This window comes from Selaginella moellendorffii, unplaced genomic scaffold, assembly GCF_000143415.4.
Source record: "Selaginella moellendorffii unplaced genomic scaffold, v1.0 SELMOscaffold_118, whole genome shotgun sequence".
Taxonomy (NCBI): domain Eukaryota; kingdom Viridiplantae; phylum Streptophyta; class Lycopodiopsida; order Selaginellales; family Selaginellaceae; genus Selaginella; species Selaginella moellendorffii.
In genome coordinates this window covers 233,493-258,243 of record NW_003314379.1, presented here as the reverse complement: position 1 = coordinate 258,243, position 24,751 = coordinate 233,493, and the positions used below count along the sequence as shown (strand labels likewise).

The 24,751-nt window shown below is 38.4% G+C and overlaps 1 protein-coding gene across 1 annotated transcript; it reads left to right on the top strand.

The window, feature by feature from the left end:
* LOC9639455 (protein NRT1/ PTR FAMILY 8.1) lies at positions 1-24,751 on the top strand. The gene is made up of 5 exons (XM_024665067.1): positions 1-176; positions 22,727-22,857; positions 22,940-23,157; positions 23,206-23,768; positions 23,830-24,751. Exons 1-5 carry the CDS (start codon positions 1-3, stop codon positions 24,749-24,751), a joined length of 2,010 nt encoding a protein of 669 aa, XP_024520835.1.

Here is a 24,751-nt window from a genome sequence, read left to right as displayed (position 1 = left end):
ATGGCGACGGCGCCGCTCATCCCTGGCCTGGAAGATGATGCTGTGTACCAGTGCCTCCTGCGAGTGTCGCTCTCATCGCATGGGCAGAGCCGAGCGTGGAGGAATCTCGTCTTCAGCACCAAGTTCTACGATGATCGCTCTAACTTCTTGGGAGATGGGATTCCACTGGGAAATCAGTAAGCATCTTCGATTCACACAAACAGTTGAGTGCTGCGGTGCCAATGCTGTGTCGTATGTATGGAGGGTTGGCTCTACATTGTTGGTGGGAACCTTGGGGCGAGGGAACTGGACACTGAGGTATACAATCTGGTGGAGGATCGATGGGATCCTCTTCTGCCACTGCCATGGGAGTTTACAACCCCCTTGTCGTTGATTGCAATAAGATGATTTTGAGCATGGACAAATAGACATTTGTTTTCTTGGCACAAAATAATTCTTGGGAAGTGGTGGACATATCTCTGTATTCTTTGACTACTTTGTAGGTAAGATGATGTTTTTGATCACTTTATGTTTGGGATAATATTGTATATGTGGCAATATTAAAAGTATCCACTTGTAAGTGAAACTTTTTCATATAGTTAGGCTTAACAAGTATAAATGCTTTTTCAAGGCATTGTTTAAGCCTTAAAAATAATTTTTGACAATTATCGTTCTATATAAATGAAGTATTTTTCTTAAAAAAATCAGTAAGTGGTTTGGCAATTTTTGTATAAGCTTTTACAAATCACTTGTGATATCCAACTTTGTTTAGAAAACAAAAACTTTTAAATTATATGGTGGAGACATTATCTCAATCACTTGAGTTTTGTCTTTGTTTACAATGATGCTTTTTTTGCATATAATATGACTTAAAAGTATACCCAAATTTTAAAAAAAAAGTACATTTCTCTAGATTAAGAGAAATGTTATGCTCTCTACATTTTTGGAAAGATTTTTGTAAGTAAATTAAATATTTATTTTTGGAGCTAAAGACACTAAAATTCTTCTTATCCTAACTAGATGCAAATCTTGAATATTATAACCTATAAAAGATTTATAAAATTCTACTTACTAAGCAATTGTTAAAATTTTATGCAATCTTAGGTAAAGAAGCTATTCTAGAAACTTTAATGGTCCACAATAAAACTTTGATACCCATAGGTAGAAATACACTTATTAATAATTAGGCTAATATACATTAGATCAATTTCAAATCTAGATTGATAGGTAACAAAATTTTGTGGAGTAAAAATCTCTTAAGGTGGACCATACTTGAGCAAGAAAGATATGCTATGAAAAATAGCATTTGTTACTTGAGAAATTTTTAAGACTTTTATATAAGAAATATCCTAAACATTTGGCTTTTAGAGGAAAGGCATCCTCATTTCAAAATTGATTGGGAAGTTAGGTGCTTGTTTCTAAGAATGATTGATAGGCCAATTTACAAGAGGAACACATTGCATATCAAAACCTTATACCACTCACTCCATGAACGAGGTATAATAACTAAAGTTGTTATAGTAGCAATGCTAACAGATCTTGAAATATATAGGTATAGACCAACAATTAATTTTACCTATAAAGCTTTAAAGGGTATAGTCCCTATGCATAAAATTCTCACTGTCTATACCAAACAAGATAATAAATATACAACATTTTCCTCACAATCTGATGAGTGGAAGACAATTTGAAAAGAAATATTCACAAGATCTAGAATAAGATTACAGAGCATTTGTTTATGATATTTGTGATTTTAACCTCTCTTTAAAATAGATTAAATCATTGCTCAATTAAGCTAGAAAAAAGTTTGAAAGAGAGCGAGCTAAAAACATATTAAGTACACCTCAATAAAGAGGAAATAAAAAATCCCAATATGACTTTGACAATCATTCAAAATATGTAAATCCATACGCTACTCCTCTTTGGTAGCATCGGCACATAGAAAGCACCTCTACTTCAACTGAAAGTAGTGAAACACAAAATAACTGGACTGATTCTCCACAAAATGAAGAAAAGCTAAATTTATAACCTTTACCCTTTAATGGTGATCCAAGTTCCCCTACAAACCAAACATTTATTTTGTCTATACTAATTGCAAAATTATCCATCCTTTTTTAGAATTAAAGGGAAAACCTATAACTGCATATTGAACAATACACAAAAGTAATCAAGCTTAATCAAGCAAATGGGCAAGAAAATAATATTTTCCCCTATTGTTGCGAATGTGACTTCGGGTATCGAAAGTTACCTGTCAGCCAATCCTTACGAACCCTTTTTCCTTACTGCCATGATGGTATGAGGTCGGTATTGCTAGACCCTTTATTAGTCCCTTTATTAGTCCCTCTTGTTCAAATGTTAGTAAACTGGACTTTGCATCTGTACTTGGCCGGATGAGCATAAAGACAGAATTCTTAAATGTCTATTTACCCAAGCATACTTAGCCCGGTTTTTTAGTTCTCTTTTGCTCTGTCTTGCATTGGCTTGACAAAAACCCTCGCGTATTGAGATTAGTCTCTCAATATCGTTGGATGATAGCTTACTGTATCTGCTAAACACCCTCGCTATCATGTCCTTTGTGTTAGTCTTATTTCAGTCCTATATGCTATTTATGGAAAGTGTCTAGATTTATTCATTTGGCATATCTACGGAATGTAGAGATTGTCCTGAACACAATGGTGTTCGTCCCGTGTCCAAATTCACAATCTAACGCCATTTTAAGCTTGTCCCAGAGACTAACTCTTGATACTAAGGGAGGCTTGGGGTGAAAGCCCAAAACATGTGTTCCTCAAGGGGGAGGTTCCAAATGTATAGTAAGGATAGTGGGTAAGTTGGAGCTCCTGATTGTGTGTCTGTCCTTGTTCTGCATTCGGCTTGGGTCTAAACCCAAGCTTCACACCATGCTAGCTGGTGGAGTACTCATGTCCTCACGTTAAGCTATCGGTATGCTGAAATAGTGCCAAACTCCATTTGACTCCATTTTGTTTGCTGGTCCTGGCATTGGGATATTAGATACTCTAGGACTGTTTTAAGTCGCTCTATGCTTCTATCCCTTCACTTTTTGAGCTGTACACTCGGGAGTCATTATGTGCTCCAGTGTCATCACTCCTTGGCTCTATGCTAGGAGTTTAGCACTATCCCTTCGTTCAGTGGCCCAAAGCCCTAGAACTTGGGTTTTGCACCACTATCCTTTGGACACATGGTATGTGGTATATGGCATGTGACATGTGGCATATGAAGGGTTTAGGTTCTACTTCGTGGTTATCCTATGGTAAATCACCATAGGATAAAGGGTAAAAACCACGTGCACTACATCCCTATACACTTAAAAATAAAGCCAAAGACTGGTACTATAATAATGATATTAAAATCTTGGCATATTTGATGAGTAGATAAAATTTTTCCTTATTTCATTCATACTCTCCTTCAAAAAGAAGGAAATACACACAAATACTTATGAGTTCTAGTGTTAGTAATTTTAACTCTCACAATCTTTCTTCCTAAGGTTCAAGGGCTAGGAGATACAATAACTATCCTATTGCATAATATAACCAAACCATACAAGAGATTGAAAGAGAGGATAGTGAGGATAGTGATCATGAGTTGGAGATAAATGCAATGACAAAAGACACTACAAATTGTGTGAAAAAGAATGCTCTCCTACTTGTTTTAGAAAATTGTAATTCTGTGACTTTCAAAAAATGCCTTATACGTTTTTTGGCTTTTGATGGAAACAATGGCGATGATCAATATAATGGTATAGAGGAACCCAGGAGAAAATTATGATGAGTTGCAAAAACTTGCATCAAGGAAAATTTTAGACAATCGAGGAATACATAACTTGATTCAATAAACATTATACGCATTATAAAGATTTAGTGTTAGACAAAATGCACCTATGCTTATACATATAGGGCCACAAGAAAATTTATTGTAAACATGTAATAAAGAGAGCTTATATAGATTTCTATGACTTGAAAAAAGCCATGATTGCCTACCAAGATGTCATAAAATAATATAATATGGTAGATATGGTGAAGTCAGATAAAATGATGAATCATATAGACAAGGAAACTAATCATTTAAGAAGCCTCAAATTACAAACCAATCTCAAACAAGGGAATTAGTGTATCAAATGTAAAAATGAAGACCATAGTAAGGAAGAATGTAAACTTTAGCTGATCAAGTGCCAAATTTATGAAAAAAAAGGGTATATAGCTAAGGAATGTAGGACTTTGTTTAAATAACCAAGAGGCCAACAAGTAGCCTAAGTTAATAAAAAAACATGTAGGCAAAGCTATCCATTTGATGATTGAAGTTATCGTAAAAGGAACAATTATAATGATAATTGAAGTGTTAAATGTGAATATCCACGTGCTAAAAGGCAAAATGACCATTGGGATTATCTACCCAGGGGTAATTTTCAAGATTATCCACCTAGCCATAAGGAAAATAAGCCTAAAAACTATAATCGGCCTAAAAAATATGATCAACTTAGAAACTATAGTGTAACATATGTGATCATGGAATGAAATTTAAATATATTATTACCATGAATTCTTGGAACCTTGGAAGATAAATGGAGATAACATAGCCACTAAAAGCTCTTTTATCAAGCAATTGCCCCTTTTCTAGTTGGTTTAAAGGGAGAGAGATAGGGTGTGTTACATGTCTAAATAGCACAGGTTTGATTCCTATTAATTATTAGCTACTTAAAAATATAATATACCCTTTAATAAGGTATATTCTTATTCCTAAATTTGAAATTATACATATTAGGCATCTATGCATACATCTTTCTTCTTGGTGGAGCATCCACAAATGAAGGTATCCACCATAGGACTGCAGTATGAGTGGATGACTAATTGCCTCATGTAGAATAGTTAGTCTACACAATGGAAGGATTGGTAGATTTAGTGTGGAAATGGAGGTGCTGATTCCCCTTGGCTCAGTATGGGTTGTTAATCAATAGTTAATGAGGATATTGACATTTCTGAAACCTTAGAGGATAAATATGGATAAAATAGCCACTAAAGACTCTTTCATCAAGCAATTGCCCTTTTTCCAGTTGGTTTAATGGGAGAGAGATAAAGTGCGCTACACTATAATATGCTTAGAGAATATGAAATGCCAAAAGAGTATGATCAAGCTAAGAGTCCTACTCGCTATTCTAGACTATACAATTAAGTTGAATCATCAAGCAAAAATGATAAGCCCCTAAGGATATGCAATTTGCAGTTAGGCATATTAAGATAGAATGGTTAGATACAAAAGAGCTACATAACATCTATGTTATGACCAAAGCCCAATAAAGAAGAGTTGAATTTGAAAGCCAAGATGAAAGGAGTGATGATGAAGTAGAAATTATTCCCAACTCTTAATGGCGCCAAAAGAAAAAGATCAGTGTAGAAATCACTTAATAACTCTAAGACTTGCAACCACAAGTCAAATTGAAAAATAATGATTCTAATAAAAAAAGTCTCATGCCATTATAAGCTCATATGAATTTACCACTAGCGCAAAAGGAAAAACTTATACCAAAGCTAAATGGTAAGGATGAAAAAAAAGTAGTGAAAGTCATTTTAAATATTGAAATTACACCCACTCTAGGCCAAGAAACTTTAATCCTATCTATGGCCATTATAATTGAGCTAGGGGATTATGATAGTGAAGTTTCTACAATTGATATAAAGATTGACAAGAATTTATTATTTAAAACTCTCATTGATTGTGGCTTAAGCGTAAATATTCTAGAAGAGAATATTTGCAAGAAATTAAACGTAGGCCCAATTCAACTAGCCCTATTTAATATACGAATGGTAGATAACCAAAGTGTCAAGTCTATTAGAATTATTAGAAAAGCCTTAACCAATATGGCTAGCATAAAGTACAAATTTAATTATGTTGTGCTTAAAATGATATGACGAGATTCTACCTACAAAACCCTATTAGGCAGACCGTAGACAGTCTTGCATAAACCAAGACTAAAAAAACAATTTCTTGTGTATAAAATAGAGCAACTAAAAAAGATTTATTCCCATTACTTCCACCATATAGTTGGGAAGGAAAGATCAACCTCTCGAAACTCAATTTTATAATTGTGAGGAAGATCTAGATAATTTCCAAGAACAACAAATTTTAAAAGTTTTCTCTGAAATTGAGACAATTTTAGAAGTTGATCTCTATTTAATACTCAAAAAATACCTAGGCAAGAAGCTCATAAACTAGAGATTGGTTTGGCTATAAGAGATTTCTCTCTAAAAGAGGATCCTACTTAAAAATTGATTAATAGAGAAACTATATGTCATATGTTTTTTGTGATGAACTATTTGAGTAAATCAATTTAGTAGATGAGAATAATCCTCATACTATCACAATTACTCAAGGATTGCAAAGTGAATTTCATAATTAGGCCATAAATCTACTAAAAGACTACAAAGACATTTTAGCCTAATCTTACATAAGCTTTGTATGCATTGTATTGAGATACTCTTGAGAAATATGCTAAAAGGCAGATGCCTTATAAAATGAATTCTAATTACTAAGGTAAAGTTATGGAAGAAATTGATAAATTTCTCTAGGCAGAATTCATTTATTAAATCCAGAATGCCCAGACTTTTACCAATTCTAATTGTGCCTAAGAAAAATAGAAAATTACGAATTTGTATAAATTACAAAAAGCTAAATGATGTAACAAAAAAGGATATGTTCTCTATTCCTTTCACAAACAAAATTTTTGATTCAGTAATAGGTCATGAGATGTATTCATTTTTAGATGAATTCTTTGGCTATAATTAGGTGAAAGTAACACCTGAAGATCAATATAAAATAGTTTTTATAAACCCATGGGGAGATTATGCATATTGCAAAATGCTTTTTGGCCTATGCAATGGTTTTTGTATATTTTAAAGAGTTGTTGCGGATACTTTTAAAGAATATTTCATTGATTTCATGAGAGTTTTCATGGATAATACACACCGTTTGTCACTTTTACTAATTGAATGATCTGGTGAAGCATTCAGATTGCAATGATGCTAATGGTTCACCGCCAATAACATTGTGAGAAGTTTATTAAACCTTATCATTTAGAGTGTAACGCATGTGATCATGGGATGAGATTTGGATATACTGTTACTGTGAATCCTTGGAATCTTGGGAGATAAATGAGGATAAAATAGCCACTAAGGGCTTTCTTATTAAGCAATTGCCCTTTTTCCAGTTGGTTTAAGGGGAGAGAAATAAAGTACACTACATGTGGTATTAGAGCAAATGACACGGGTTCGATTCTCATTGATTAGTGGCTACTTAAAAAAATATAATATACCCTTGAGCAAGTTATATTCCTACCCCTAAATTTGAAATCATACCCACCGTAGGACTACGGTACGGGTGGATGATTAATTGTTTCATTTTCTGTATAATGGAAGGATTGGTACACTCAGTGCGGAAATGGCTAGTCTATACAATAGAAGGATTGGTACACTCAGTGGGGAAATGGAGGTGTTAATTCCCCTTGGCTTAGTAGGGGAATAGTCAATGAGGACATTGACATCTCTAAAGGGGCAATGTCCTCTCTAAAGGGGGGGGTGAGTATAGTGCATGTGATCATAGGATGAAATTTAGATATAGTGTCACCGTAAATCCTTGGAACCTTGGGAGATAAATAGGGATAAAATAGCCACTAAGGGCTCTCTCATCAAGCAATTGCCCCTTTTTTAGTTGGCTTAAGAGGAGAGAGATAAAATGCGTTACATAAAGGAAGGATATTTTTGTCTAGAAAGAATTTTAGTAAAGGTATCAGGAGTTAAGCTTCTATATACCTTGAGCAAAATATTGTCAAGTATCTCATTTGATAGTTCATCAAGTTGTTTAAACAATTTCATTAAATCTGTCATTCATTAAACTAATTAGGCACATAAGATAGTTTAGTTTTTGCTTTCTTATACTTTTATCTAGTCATATAGAGTGGGAATTAATTAATTTACATCTGGGTTTATAAGCAAAATGTATCTTCTAATAAGTGTGGTGGATTGTTAATAAACATTCTTATTTTGTCTATCATAATTCCCCAATTCAACTTCTATCAAGTTAGTGAAAGGTCATCAATCCTTAATCTTTCCATCAGGGGGTCTTTCCCTCTGGTGTGTAGGGTGTCCTTCCCTCTGGTGCGTAGAGGGTCCTTCTTTTTCTACTTGTGCCTAGTGTGGTTAAGATTAATTTAGTGTAAAATCTCTAGCACATAATAGCCAATTCTAGAATAGTTTACTTGCTTCATAATAAGTCTCACCTTTTGACTTATAACCAACTTTACCCTTATAACTGTGGAATTAGAAAGAGCTCTTGGCAAGTTTTAGGCAAATTGAATTAACACTAAAAACTAATTTGAATGGGGTATGGAAACCATTTTGTGAAATTGTTTTGTGGAATCAACACAAGAGTCAAATTGTCTACTGCATGATAGCTTATTCTAGATCAATTTTCTTGTAGAATGATGTTAGGTAATTTTTCAAATATATACCAGCTAATTCGTGGAAGACTTTGCTTCAGATCTAAATAAAAATTGTTTTTCAAGGTGAATTTTTCTCTAGCCTTTTTGCTAATGGGTAGTAATAGTTAATACAAGTCTCTTCTCAAACTTATATTATAGATTTTTAAGTTTTGCAATGTATTTCAGAGTTTTTAGGAGTGTCTAAGGCTATTTCACCTTTTTAGACCACAACCCTTTTCTAATATCTCTAAGTTTATTCGAGATCAAAATGACAGTAGCAGTGTCTCTATGATTGATGCTTACATCTAGTAGCAAGCTTTATAGCTCTCCATTCCACATTTATAGTGTGAAGCCTCTCAACTACTTCATCTAGTAAAAGCTTGATTAACACACGAAGTGATTTGTGCATTTCAAATGTAGAAAAAAATTGAGCTACAACTTTTACTAGAGTAGTTGTATAATTTGGCCTATATGGAAAATATTCACTATGTGGGAATTCTCTCATGTGAGGAGGCATATGTGAGACACAAAATCCCTAGGCCCCAAAGTGAAGCCGGAAGGGCACCACGTGGTAGTGGCCGAAGCGAAAGCCAAATGAGCGTAACACGTTTGGACTAAAAGCTCCGATTTGAAAGGTCAAGAGTGGGAGTGGAACTCCCAACAAAGTGCTCGAGGAATAAGCACGAAGCGAGTAATAAGTGAGGCTCTAAAAAGGGACCCAAAAGGACCAACATATGACATGTGAAAGTGTCCGAGATGGACCCAAGATGGAGTCCGAGATGGAGTCCGAGATGGAGTTCGAGATGGAGTCTGAGATGGAGTCTGAGACGGAATCTGAGATGGAGTCTAAAACGGAGTTTGAGATGGAGTCCGAGATGGACCGAGACAGAGTCCAAGATGGAGTCCGAGATGGACTGAGACAGAGTTCGAGATGGAGTCCGAGATGGACCCAAGATGGAGTCCGAGATAGAGTCCGAGATGGACTGAGAAGGAGTCCAAGATGGAGTCCGAGGTCGAGACCGAGACTGGGACCGAGACCGAGACCAGGAACGAGACTGAGACCGGGACCGAGACCGAAATTGGGACCGAGATTGAGGCCGAGGCCAAGACCAAGCCCGAGCCCGAGTCCGAGCCCGAGCCCGAGTCCGAGTCCGAGTCCGAGTCCGAGTCCGAGTCCGAGTCTGAGTCCGAGTCTGAGTTCGAGTCTGAAAGGGTGAAAGCCCAAAGCGTTCGTCTCCCAAACCCTAGGGGGTTTGGTGAGCTCCAAAAGTATAGTAGGGGGGAGGACTGCAGTGGAGCCAGTTTGGCCAGAAAAGGCCAGTTTGGCCCAAAAAGGCTGTACCTAGTGTTGGGTGATGAGCTGCCCACTGAGAAGTCCAAGACTAAAGTGAACACAGACCGGCAAGCAGGGTAGCTTGGTGAAGTGTTCAAGAGCCAGCTCTAGTTCCCTCGGGAGATCGACTGGCCGATGCTCCCAGTCCAAGTGTGGGTGGCACTACCTACTTAGATACCAAGCGTGGCTCAATGGAACCTCGCTCTAAGCCCATGGCTAGAGCACCCAAAGGTGGAAGGCAGGGAGAGTACCCACGAGGCTTGCATAAGGCCACGGTGTTCCGAAATATTGTCCTAAAGGCCCAGACTGTGGAAAGGAAGAGGAGTAATCCTCTGGTGTAATGACCAAGGATACAGTCATGCGGTGAGAAAGTCCCAGAGGACCGTGGGACTTAGTGGTCGGGCTTGTGGGCTTTGATCCAGTGGCAATGTTGGCGAACACGGCCAAGGACAGAAAGGGACTTGGTGGGGACCAGAAAGGAGATATTGGGGAGGGTTATTCCCCATATCTGTAGGCATCTTAAGGATGCTAAGGAGTGGATCTGGGATGACCACTCATGGACGGATGGCCTAGTCTTGGAGAGACGGGATTGCAATATAGGTGGTGTTGGACCACCGATGTGACCAAAGTGATTGGGCATGGCCTAGCGTAACGGGCTAGTATGTTGGTGGTGCCTTGGGGTGTCGATCATGGGACTAGACACGTGGAGCACTTGAACCAAGTGCAAAGGTTGAGTGGCATGGATGTCATTCTCGGGGCTAGCAAGCCCCAAGTCCTGAGTGGGACTTATGGAGGTTGTGAATGAGACTCCTCCAAGTGGTCGGATGTGTGGTTAAGCGACTAAAATAGAATGGAAAAAATTAGTCACTTACAACATATACACCTATGAATTACGTATCACAAAAGGTGGTTCATGCCTTGCAAAAGGTGTTTCACGCCTAAATTGGTGAATATTTCCCTTAGCAATTGAGCATCACTCAATTGGTTTGAAAAATAAATTTTCATGCCTATTCACTTGTATATTTACTCTTTGTTTATACCTCACTTCATGGGATATGAAACATGTTTCATGTGATTGCCTTTGATTCCTCCCTATAGGGCTAAATATGATGCGAGTGCTCTCAAAATCTATTGGAGAGTGACACCTTTCACACTGACTAATGTTTGTAGGCTCTCTATATATAAGAGATGAGCCTTGATTAATTTGCCTAGGTGTACTAGGCATAAGGCAATTTGAACGATTAGAGCGGTTCGTGATAACTGTTTTTGAATTTTTAACTTGTGAGTCTTTTTGAATCTCATAGGCTTTTGCAATATATACAGAAGGCTTAAACTCGGGATAAGTCTACTTTCAAACCGTATCTAAGTAATAGTCCAAGCTAAAGGGTTTTGGATCAAAGCCTTGAGACAGCATAATGTTTTAATTGTAATTCTGCTGTAAGCAACTAAAAAAAATGACTTGAGAGATGATCCATGGGGTTCAAATATAAAGGGAAAGGGCTCATGAACAAGAGTCCACCCTTTTTTTCAATCAATTAAAGGTCTTGGGATACTTGGGGTTAAGTGTCCTTAAGTTTGAATAGTACTGGGCTAAGTGACTTCCCGAGAAGGCTAAACTTAAGAGCTTACATTTGCCTTTGTAAAAGCCTTGTAAAACTTGGGTGAATAATTCCCCAATTTGTTTTTCACTAAAACTAACTATAGCTCTCTTTAAAATGGAGTCAAAGATAAGAGTTACAAATGCCCAATTTTTCTATTGTGTATGCTTAGAAAAATTATGACACATTACTAAAAAATATATCCTCTAAAACCCAAGTGAGAACTTGCTTAGAAGGAAAGAATTCTAGAGTAGTTAATTGTATTTTCCACATCAAATAAACTTCATTCCTTTTTATTTTAGATTTTTCTCAAGAAATTGCTAGCAAAACAATTTAAACTTGAGTTCTTGGCAATGTATGCCAAATTCCAATTTCAAACTCATCCCAAGCTCTATAGCTTATATTACGGTTGAAGAATTGTCTTTCTTGTGTTGTTTGGGCGCTAAGCCACTACAATTGCAAAAAAGAGCTCTTTCATTCAGTATTATTTGGGTTTAAAGCCTTTACAATCACTGAAAATATCTACTTGTGATTTCTAATTTTGGGCATATTTGGAATTCACAAGTGATTTTTCTCCTAGTTGTTTTTCAAGCCATAGAGTGATGGTTTATCCCACCATGATCACCAAAAGTGAGTAAGGTTTTTTTTGTCTATACTTGTGTTTCCACCTTTGCTTACAAAACAATGACCAATAAACAAAGACGAGAACATAGAAGGAGAGGAAAAGAAAAATAAGAAGAATGAAAAAAGAATTCAACTTTGAACCCCAAAAGCGTGAGTAAAGATAAATATATGTCACTCTCTCAACTCTATTTTGCATAAACAGTCATAAGCAAAAGAAAATATGGTTAATTCAATGTATACAATAGTGAGTGGGGTTATTTTTTAGCACGTTTAAGTGTTACTTATATACTACATGATTTTATAACTGTTCCTAACTCCTTTATATTTGTCTATAACGAACTTGTCTAAGTCGGGTCTTTCTTCTTTGGATGCCTAAGTTTAAGCTTAACTTTATTTCACGTAAGCTTTCTTCTTTTGCTCTGCTTAGGATGATACACAAGATAAAACATTTACCTCTTCATCACTATCTTGTGGATCTTTGATTTCTAAAAGGATAATTTTGTTATTTCATCAATTTTTTAAATTCGTTAAAATTTAGTTTTAGTGTTAGGAATTTTTTTGAGTTTGTTGAGTGTCAAGAATATTTCTTAAGCATCAGGAAAATTTTCCTAATTACTAAAATCTTGAGCCTTTATCCACTTCTCACTAAAATGGTTGTACCTCTTTAAGTATAGAGAAGACTTATAGTGTGCATCTTCACGATCATTAATTGAATTGGGTTGCTATATTTTTGTTGAGATTCTTTATAATCTTTAAGATTTATTTATCTTTTTGCTTTTCTTATTTCTTTTTCTTACAATTTTTTACTAATGGTCCATTTTATTTTGCAATGCCTTATATCCCACTATGGTCACTAGTGAAAACATTGCTTGAATTCTATATTGTAGAAAGAGGGAAAAAGATAAAGAACAAAAAAGGGAAAGAAAGAAGAAAAGAGGAAGAAGATTGATTGTTATTTGGCTTGGTTTTTAAATTTTACACTCTATTGTAGCAATTTTTGAACTAAACACAAATAAACACATAAAAATAATAAAGAAGAATTACTTAAGTCTTTCAATCCTTATGAAGGCTCTTGTCAAAGTTGTGAGCAAAAATAAACTTAGCATTGCCTAAGTACTCTAGATCTTAAAAATATGGATGTGCATTGATAGTGGAAGGATAGAATATAAAAGAGATAGGAATAGGGTTTAAGTGTTAATTCACCCCTTTATTTAATCCTACGTAGTGCCAACCACCAATTCTTTCTATTCTTAAGTCTCATGATAACTTCCAATATGTTAATATTAATGCTACCAACTAAAGGTGTAAATTTAAATTGCTAATGTGCTTTACTCATAAGCCCAAGCATAACCCCATACAAATAGTACATCTCAAATCCATCTAATGAGCCCAAGCAAAAGCTCATACAATTTGGTTCAATACAGTAATCAAAATCTATATATAGGATATATATATATGAAACCATTTAACTAAACATGTATCCACTTGGATCATCGTGTTCATATCTATATATACAATGAAACTAATTGCCCAATTTGCTGGATAGTACTGACTAATTTAATCCTTTTATACCATGTAGTTTTCACCTTATATTTTATGGTAAATTATCATAGGATAATTATATAGTGAAATTCAACTCTTAAACATATATGCCAAGGATAACCTAAATTTAAAGGCCTTGGGTCCCTAAACAAAGGGATAGAATTGATCTTTTGAGTGTATAGTCAAGGAGTGGCACAAATCAATATTAAAATAGTCTTAAAGTATTTTGTGTTTGAACACCAAAACTAGCATGCAAGAAGGAGCCAAATAGAATTTAGCACTATTTAAATATATTAGTAGTATAATATGAGGATTTGGGTATTCCATAAAGCTTGAATTTAGACCCAAACCAAATATAAAAGATGTCAAGAGCCCCAACAAAATCAAAATTGGAAAATGCAAAAGACAAAGAGAAAAGCTAGTGGAAACGAAGAAGAGGCCTTAGACTGGCATTGATTTAGATTGTGGAGAAATGGAACAAGGCTAACCTATATATACTATAGGTTGATGAAGCTCCACCATTCTTGGATCGAGGACGGCCTAAATATAGCTGAGGTCGAGGAGGTGCCACATCATCATCAGGAATGTGGCTCGAGACTCAGGATTCGTACGGGAAATCAAGAGTTAGGAATATGGAAGTGTCTCGAGAGTCAGGAATAGGGAAGTGTCTCGAGAGTCAGGAATGTGGTCTGCAGGTCAGGAATCCGGCGAGAGTCAGGAATGTGGCAAGAATTGGAGGATTCCTAACAGCACCCTCTCCTCAAGAACGAGTGGAACAAGGATGTGAATGAGAACAAAGAGGAAGATGAGATGGGTGGCGAAAGACAGGTGTAGCGCATGTGATCATGGGATGAGATTTGGATATACTATCACCGTAGATCCTTAGAAACTTGGGGGATAAATAGGGATAAAATAGCCACTAAGGGCTCTCTCTCATCAAGCAATTGCCTCTTTTCCAATTAGAAAAAGGGGAGAGAGATAAAGTGCACTACAGTTGGTATCAGAGCAAATAGCACGTGTTTGATTCCCATTGATTAGTGGCTACCTAAAATATAATATACCCTTGAGTAAGGTATATTCTTACCCCTAAATTTGAAAATCGTATGTATTGGGCATCTATGCGTACGTCCTTCCTCTTGTGGAGCATCCCAGACGAAGGTATCCACCGTGGGACTGTGGTATGGGTGAATGACTAGTTGCCTCACATGGAATAGCTGGTCTACACAATGGAAGGATTGGAAGATTTTGTGCGGAAATGGAGGTGTTGGTTCCCTTTGGTTTAGTAGGGGTTATTAATCAATAGTCAATGAAGATATTAACATCTCTGAAGGGGGGGTGAGTGTAGCGCATGTGATTATGGGATGAGATTTGGATATACTGTCACTATGGATCTTTGGAACCTTGGGGGATAAATGGGGATAAAATAACCACTAAGGGCTCTTTTATCAAACAATTGCCCTTTTTCCAATTGGCTTAAGGGGAGAGAGATAAGGTGCACTACAACAGGAGATGGAGAAAAAGAATGAAGACTGGGACGAAAAGGATAGTAGCGGTGGAAGTCCTTAACAAGGTCAGGAGAATGAATCAGGTTGTCTGTAGGTTCCCAAGTGTGGTCTTCAAGTCCATAACCCTTCCAATCGACTAGATAGTAGAGTTTAGACCATGAGATTTTGGAATCAAGGGTGTCCTGAACCTCATACTCAAACCCATCCTCAAGCTGCACTAGTGGAGGCAGAGGAATGACCCGATTTGGAATAGGACTGGGAATATAAGGCTCAAGGAGAGAGGAGTGAAAAACGGGATGAATTTGATATGAGGAGGGAAGTGTAAAGCGATAAGTGACAAGCTTAATGATGGCAATGATAGGGAAAAGACCGAGGTGTTTGAAATTGAGTTTGGGACATGGCCTGGTGGTGGAGATATTTCACCTAAGGAGCCAAACTTTATCCCCGATATTGTAAGGGGGACAATCCTAACGATGGACATTAGCAAATGTTTTGTGAGATTCCTGAGCACGATGGAGGTGGAAGGAGATGGAGTTGTGGATTTCCTGGAGGTTGGAGACAAATGCCTCAAAGCGGGGATTTGAATGAGAGGATTCGGATGGAGAAGGAAATGAGAGATTGAATCGGGGATTTCGGCCAGAATTCGCAAAGAAGGGGGAAACTCGAAAAGAGGAGTGAACAGAGTTATTATAGGAGAACTCAGCAAGGGGAAGGATATCAAACTAGTCATCCTGATGATAGTTGATGAAGCACCTCAGAAATTGTTCCAACGTCTGAATCGTTCGCTCGGACTGGCCATCAGTTTGAGGATCATACGCCGAAGAGAGGTTGGCCTTCACTCCAAGCAGCTGCAAAAACCGTTGCCAGAAATGAGAGATGAATTGAAGTCCCTGATCCGAAACCACATCTGCAGGAATCCCATGAAGTCGGAAAATTTCCCTGAATACCAGTTTTGCCATGTCCTCACCCAAGAACTCCTTGGTACACGGCAGGAAGTGCACCATCTTTGTGAAGTGATCCACCATAACTAAAATGTTGTTGAAGCTTCTAGAACTTGGAAGATCACTCAAGAAATCTATGGAGATAGATTCCCAAGGACCTGAAGGGACCGGGAGGGAACGAAGCAAACATCAAGGAAGGTGGTGAGGTACCTTATTCTGGGCGCAAGTGTCATAAGAGGTAACAAAAGCTTTGATGTAGTCGTCTATGTGAGGCCACCAAAAGTCCCATGCAACCAACTCATAGGTTTTCGCAATGCCGAAGTGACCAGAAGTCTGGCTATCATGGCACGCCATCAGGATCAACCTTCGAACATCATCTTCAGGAACGTAAAGCTGCTCCTCATGGTACAACAAGCCATCTAAGAACTCGAACTCGTCAAATCACTAGCAGTCAGGAGTCACTGTGTGTTCAGCCTGAAGATGGGGAAAAGTGTCGTTAGCAAGGTCATCAGATTGAAGATCGTTTCTGATCGCATCCATCAAGGAGGAGTCCTGAGGAGCCAAGGAAATTGCCATAACTTGAATCCAATCAGGACCAAGGATAACTTGATCCTATTGATCGAAGCCAGGACTACCAAGCCTGAGACTGAGATAGGAGTGCCTTGAAAGAGCATCAAGAAGGCCTTGAAGCTTTCCAGGTCTGTACTTGATAACAAAGTCAAACTGACTCAGGAATTGTGCCCACCTTGCTTAACAACGGCTCAAAACTTGAGAAGTGGCAAAGTACTCGAGATTTTTGTGATCTATCTAGACCGTTGTTTGATGGCCCGCCCCCTCTAAGAAACGACGCCATTCTCCAAAGGAATCCACAATGGCAAGAAGCTCCTTGTCGTGGATTTCGTAATTGATCTCCGCAGGCTAGAATTTCCGAGAATGGAAGGCGACCGGATGAAATTCTTGATCCGCTCCGAGTTAAGACAGCACAGCACCGATGGTAAAGTCGGAGGCGTCAGCCTCGATGAAGAAAGGTTGTGAGAGATCAGCGTGGATCAAAACGGGAGTAGAACTGAAGGCCGCCTTGAGTGTGTCGAAGGCCTACTGGGCAGCAGCAGACCAAGAGAAGGGAACATTCTTGCGAGTGAGATGCGTGAAAGGAAGGATAATGTCAGAGTAGTGATCAATGAATTTTGCGGTAGAAGTTGGCGAAGCCAAGAAAAACTTGAACGTCCGCCATTGATTGTGGAGGCTCCCATTCGAGAATAGTCTTGACTTTGGCAAGATCCATCATGATACCCTTAGGAGTGACAATGTACCCAAGGAACTCCACAGACTCTTGATCGAAGGAACATTTCTCAAGCTTTGGGTATAGGCCATGTTCCCACAGCTTCACCAACACCTTGCGCACATGCTCGTCATGCTCCTCCTGAGTTTTTGAGTAGATAAGGATGTCATTGAGGTAGACGATCATCATCTGATCAAGAAACTCCTGAAAGACGTCATTCGCCATGTGTTGGAAAACTGTTGGAGCATTTGTCAAGCCAAATGGCATGATAGTGTACTCGAACTGGCCATAGCGGGTTTGGAATGCAATCTTCCATTCATCACCAGGCCGGATCCAGATCAGGTTGTATGCTCCACGGAGGTCAATTTTGGTGAAGAAGTGGGCACCGCCAAGGAGTTCCAACAGGTCCGAGATCAGGGGCAATGGATAACGGTTCCAAACAGTCACCTTGTTCAAACCTCGGTAGTCGATGACTAGCCGCAAACTCCCATCCTTCTTCTTGACAAAGAAGACAGGCGCTCCAATCGGGGACTGTGAATGCTGAATGTACCCCGAGGCAAGGTTCTCATCCACGTACTCTCTGAGGGCCTTAAGCTTGAACAGGGATAACCCGTAGATAGGCCCCCACAAAGGTGACGCTCCTTTCTGTAAATCAATGGGACAGTCATAAGGCCATTGAACAAGCAGTACACTAGCTTTTTTTTTGTCAAACACATCCCCAAAATCATGATACTTCTCAGGAAGACTGACAGGAGAAACATGCAAAGCAAAAAGGAAAATAGGTTCTTCATAAAGGAGTTCTTTCATAGTGATTGTGGAGATAGGAGGAGGCGTACGACTAAATGGAATGATGAGAGGAGGATACTGTCCAGTGTAAAATGGAAGAGAGGAAAAAGAAGAGGGTGAAAACTTCGTAAAGTTAGGAATAGATCTCTGATTTGAGTTTAGGGAACTTTTCCTGATTCGGACTCGATGAACAGTAAGGGAAGCCGTAGGAGATGGTGATGTGGGAGAGACGAACTGTAATTCCTTCTAACAGATCAAGGCTGATATAGTTGGAACAAAGGAAGACCAAGCACCATAGAGGAGGACTTGCTATTGATGATGTTGAAGGCGATATCAGTGATGGTGGACCTGATGTGTACTCAAACAGGCAACGTTTCCCTAAGTCCAAAAGATGGAAACACAAAATGCCCGCCAATGCCTTCAACCCTCAGATCTTGTATGGTAGGAGAAAAAGGAACGTGATGTTGGGCAGCAAAGTCCGTGTCCATGAAGCAGAAAGTTGCACCCGAGTCCAGTAGTGCTAGAGCCTCAAGTCCTGATTATCCGATGAAAGAAAGGAGACATGGGACGCGGAAGTTGCGGGAATTGGTGGTGGCTTTAATGAAAGGTGGTGAGGAGCTTGATAAAGAAGAAAAGTGAGTTTTATTCAGGGAGTCCAAACAGACAGCTCCTACTTTGTTTGGACAGGGTCGTTTCCCGACTGCAACAAAGGTGGACTTTGAGGCAAAGTGAACTCGAGTAGTCGAGGAGGCTTTTTGGGACACACAGCTGCTTTGTGATTAGGATCAACACAGTAGAGGCAAAGATTATGAGATATTCAATGTTGCTTCACAGCAGGACTCAACTTCCCTCTGATAAGTTGGGGTGTACCAGAAATATCCATCGGGACTGGAGCAATAGGTTCAGGAGTATGCCCCAAAGACTCAAGCTGGGATTCCTGAGTCTGGGACGGGAAAATGGCAGCGTGGCGACTTTCCTAATGACGTTCAAAGAGACGATTGTCGCATTGAATAGCTTTTTTGATGGCGTCCGACAAGTCCGTGGGATCCTCCATGGTGAGCAACAAATCCTTGACACCGTTGTTGAGGTCGAAACGAAATTGATCAATCAAGGCCTGCTCATCCCACTGAGTGTCCAAGGCAAGGAGTTGGAACTCCGCAGCATAGATTGAGGCAGGACGAGACCCCTGAAAGAAACATCTCATCTTTGTGGTGGCAGCCCGAACTTGATCCATCTCGCCAAAACATGTTTTAAACTTCTCTTTGAACAATTGAAGATCCATCAGCTCCGGAACCACGACCCCTTTTATGCTCTTCTCTATGAGAGGAGAAAACCATAACAAAGCTGCACCTTCAAGTAACGTCCCAATCGTGCCGATTTGAGACTCGGGAGTGGGGTACCGCCGATGTTGAAGTGCGAAGATCAGCTCTATTTGGTTTAGGAATCCGCAAAGCTCCAAACGCTTGCCTGAAAATTTCGCCAGGAAACTCACCTTTGGTTCAGGAACTTTGCTGGATCCTTGAGCCAAAAGTGAAACAAGCTCCTGTTGCATGCAAAGAAGGTATTCTCAGACTGGATTTTTGCAAGGACTTCGGCAAAGAAATCAAGATGGCTTGGAGATTCCATTGGCAAAGAAGAAAGGAAAAAGGGGGAAAAAGGCAAAGGCAATCAAACAATCAAAATGAGCTAAAGCAAAAAAAAAAAAAACACAATCTAAATCAAACTGTCAAAACCCCCAACAAGATCAAGACTGAAAAATGCAAAAGATAAAGAGAAAAGCTAGTGGAAATGAAGAAGAGGCCTTAGACTGGCGTTGATTCAGATTATGGAGAAATGGAACAAGGCTAATCTATATATACTATAGGTTGATGAAACTCCACCATTCTTGGATCGAGGATGGCCTAAATATAGTTGAGGTCGAGGAGGCGCCACATCATCATCAGGAATGTGGCTCGAGACTCAGGAATCGTACAGGAAATTGAGAGTCAGGAATAGGGAAGTGTCTCGAGAGTCAGGAATGTGATCTGCAGGTCAGGAATCTGGCGAGAGTCAAGAATGTGGCAAGAATTGGGGGATTCCTAACAAAAGAAGGATAAACATGCCCAACGGGAAACCAGATAATGGTATATACCAAAAGCTATACAAAAGATATATAAAGCTATAACAACCATACATGTACTCACTAAGATCTTTTTTTTCATCTCTGTATATGCAATAAAACTAATTGCTTAATCTCACTGGATAGTACTCGCTAAAACTAATCCTTCGATACCAAATGTAGTGCATATAGTTTTCACTCTATACCCTATAGTAAATTAATTGGATAACCATCTAGCATAATTTAATCCTTGGACACATATGCCAAGGAAAACAAAGTGGAACTCAAGATTTCAAGGCCTTGCATCATAGAATGAAAGGATAAAGTTAAACTTCTAAGCATATAAGCAAAGAGCAAACTATCAAAAGACAAAGCGATATTAAAATAGTCTTAAAGCATCTAATGCTAAGACCAATATGCAAAATAGATTTAGTGCTATTTTAGCATATAGATAGTATAATGCGAGGATATGGATAGTCCACTAGCTAGCATAGGATGGAGTTTGGGCTTCAACCTAAAAAAGATGTAAAACAAGGATAGATATATCTAACAAGAAGTTAGATAATATCTTAGGTTAATTAATCATGCCTAATATACCCATTATCTTTACTATACATTTGAAACCCTTCATTATTCCTTACCCCCAAATATGAAAACACACTTTAGGCTTTCACCTTAGTTCTAAGAACTAGTCTTTGGGACAATCTTGAAAACTTACTAAATATGAAATGGTACTATATTTTGAATCTAAATAACACCATTTTATTCAAGCTCTACATTCTATAAATATGCTTAACTGGCAAGTCTAGACACTTTACATAAATAACTAATGGAATTGAAATAGGACCAATATATAGGGAATGATAATAAGAGTGCTTTAGCAGATATAGTAATTTATCATTTAGTGAGTATTAAGAAACTAAGCTCAATATCAAAAGGGTTCTTACCACTAACAAATATAAGCTAAAAAATAGGTTTTTCTAATCAAATCAAATATATTTGTTTGATAACATTTAGGAATTCCATCTTTATGCTCTTTTAGTTAAGTGCACATGTGTAAACCAATTTTTAAACTAGCTTAGGTGGAGATTAACAAAAGGAATTAGTAATACCAACCTTCTACTGTTATAGCAGTAAAAGAAAAGTATTTAAAAGGACTTACCAAGAGATAACTTCTTATACTTATAGATAAATTTGTGACAGCATCCAAAATCTCAAAGCCAATACTAACATGTAAAACAAAGTTTAGTTTGCATAAAGACTGATAAAAGGAATTAATAATACCAACCTCCTATTGTTATGGCAGTAAAAGAAACATATCCAAAAGGACTTACCAACTGATAACTTCCAATACTCATAGATAAATTTATGAAAACATCCAAAATCTCAAAGCCAATACTAGCACATAAAACAAAATTAAACGAAGTTTGACACTATTTCAACATTCTAGTCTAAGTGTAGAGTTCCACCCTTGTCTGTAACTTGCCAATGTAGGATTTAAAAATGAATTACAGCTTTATTTGCTTTGATAATGGAGAAAAATTTTGTTTTTGAGCTTGGAAAAGCTATGGTCTTTTAAGAAGAAAATACTTAGCTCCATAGATTGATCCAAGATTTTTTCCTCAACCTTCTTCCTACCTTCTATTTTTCCATACCAATTTCATTATATCTATATGAGAATTGTGGACTGGCACCAAATGCGAAGCCACATTTTCAAATTTAGGTTAAACTTTTGTGCTTGTAGAAATGTCTTTTTTGGATGTTTCAATTCTTTGATTTGGGGGATGGAATGTGGATTTACTTTCTAATATCAAGAGCTCTTCATTTTGTTAAAGACTTTTCTAATCACATCTTTTTTAATAGCCTTATAACCACACCCAATGAAAGTAATCCTTGAAGCATTTGTACTCATAAATGGACTTTTGTAGGCCTCCAACATACAAAGCACTTGGTTCCTACATGATAATGATGAAGTACCATGCCTGGAGCAAAAGATGTATATGGAGGGTCCTTTTCATCCCACATGAACTTTCATTTTTTTCATCACAAAAATGCAAAAAAAAAAAATATTTTAAAAAAACCACTTATAATCTAACTTGGAGATCATAATGTTGTATATGTCCTCCACCTCGGCCATATTACACAATAGACAGTGATGAGGTGGTGTGGGAGTTCCAGGCTAATTCAATTGCTAGTCTCTACCTGGATATTTGTATGAAATTTTGATGATTGTGCTTGAATTTAATGCAGATGCCTATTGCACATATATTTAAGTATGATTGAAATTCTACAAAATGCAAAAGCTCCTATTTGATGCTTTTTTGACTTTCATCTTTTATCTCAAATTTAATATGGAAGTTGTAGCACCCAATTCTGAATCACCACTTCTAATGACTCAACAAAATTTTATTAGTTGATACCATCCCAAAGTGGTAGGCAACTTTATTGAATCTCAACTCATTTGATTGGCTAAGGGCAAAAAACTACCCCTAGTGGAATATGGATCTTTATAAGACTATTTGAGCACTTACATGTGTGGTAGTTCTTCATTAGTGTAGGGCTGATCCTTGTTTCTTGTGGAATGGACAAAATTCATGAGGAATTGGAGCAGGAGCAGCAGGATGCAACAACCAGAGATGGGACTGTGGATTGGTTTGGGAAGCCTGCAGCCAAGGGCTCAACAGGTGGATGGTGCACATCACCATATATTCTGGGTATGTTTTTCCTTTTATCTTAGTTTGCATTTCAGATTTTTCTTCCTCTCAGGAACTCAAACATTTGCTTCTGTTGGCTTCTGCGGTGTTTGGACTAACTTAGTTCTCTATCTCAGTAGAGTACTACATGAGCGTAATTCAGAAGCAGCTAATGCCGTTACTAACTGGGTTGGGACTTCCTACCTCAGCTCCTTACTGGGTGGATTCCTTGCTGATGCTTACTGGGGAAAATATCGTACAAATCTCATATTTCTTACCATCTACCTTCTGGTAAGAGGTTGAGAATAGAATTTTGTTCTCTAACATGTTATCATTTAGGGAATGGTGGTACTTACACTCACCGTAACTCTGCCCTCACTAAAACCTTCACCTTGCAAAATGAACGTGTCAACATGCTCCGTTAGCACACTGGAACAGAAAGCGCTACTGTATCTTGGACTTTACACAGTAGCTGTAGGTTATGGAGGATATCAGCCTTGCATCTCATCATTCGGAGGTGATCAATTTGATAAGGAGGATCCTCTTGAACAAAAGCAGGCCGCCACCTTCTTCAGCTGGTATTACATGTCCATGATGGTTGGAGCAATTATTTCAGCTACGCTTATTGTCTATGTTGAAGACAGTGTGAGCTGGAGCTGTGGGTTCGCTATATCTACAGCTGCTGCAGCAGCATCGATTATAATCTTCTTGATTGGCACTCGACTATATCGGCATCAAAAAACAGGTGGTAATCCTTTAACCAGAGTAGTCAAGGTCTTCACTGCAGCCGCTTTCAAACTGTATGTAGAAGTTCCCTCAGACAGCTCTCAGCTTTATGAGGTTGACTCTGCTGTTTCCGCTATTCAAGGAAGTCGTAAGATCCAGCATACTCCCAATTTCAGGTAAACACTTAAAACTTTCAGACCTGTAGTCGACTATAACTCGGACATTTTTCCTTCCTAGATTTCTTGATAAGGCAGCAGTGAAACTCGATACTCACGATGATATTAACATTTCATGGCGGCTTTGCACAGTCACACAAGTTGAAGAGGTGAAATCTATGATGCGACTCCTCCCTATTTGGTCAACAACGATCATATTCTCAACATTGTACACACAAGTGAGCACTCTGTTTGTCGAGCAAGGTGCTGGTATGAACACGCTGGTAGGCAACTTCAAAATACCACCAGGATCTTTGTCAACATTTTGCACGCTAAGTGTCATCATATGCAGTCCTGCATATGAGTGGCTTCTAGTTCCAGCAGCCCGTAAGTTAACAGGCAAAGAGCGCGGAATTACCAACCTGCAACGAATGGGAACCGGCAAGGTAGTTGTAACAACTGCAATGGTCTGTGCCGCTGTTGTGGAGATCTTCAGGTTGAAGTCCGTGGCAAGAACAAATTCAGCTCCTCTTCTGAGCGTCTTCTGGCAGCTACCACAATACTTTCTGGTCGGCCTGTCTGAGGTGTTTGCCTACATTGGGCAGCTGGATTTCTTTTACGAGCAGTCACCTGATGCCATGAGGGGCGTAGGACTGGCTTTGTCCCAGTGCTCATTTGCCTTGGGGAATTATCTGAGCAGTTTGCAGGTGGTGCTAGTTACGAAAGTCACAGGTTGGCTCCCCGATGATCTTAACCGCGGTAACCTTGACTACTACTTCTGGTTTCTAACAATACTCAGCTTTGTCAACCTGGCGTTCTATCTGTTCTGCTCTCTGCGCTACAAACCCATTCAAATCAACCACGACGATTCAGTTTCATTGAGGGCGAGTTATGCTCAGCTTGATCTTGACCTGGAGGATATGATTGTTGAAAGGTATGCCTCGGATGATTTAAATTTGATTGAGCATTTTCTACAGAAAATCGAATCCACAAAACACCTCTGA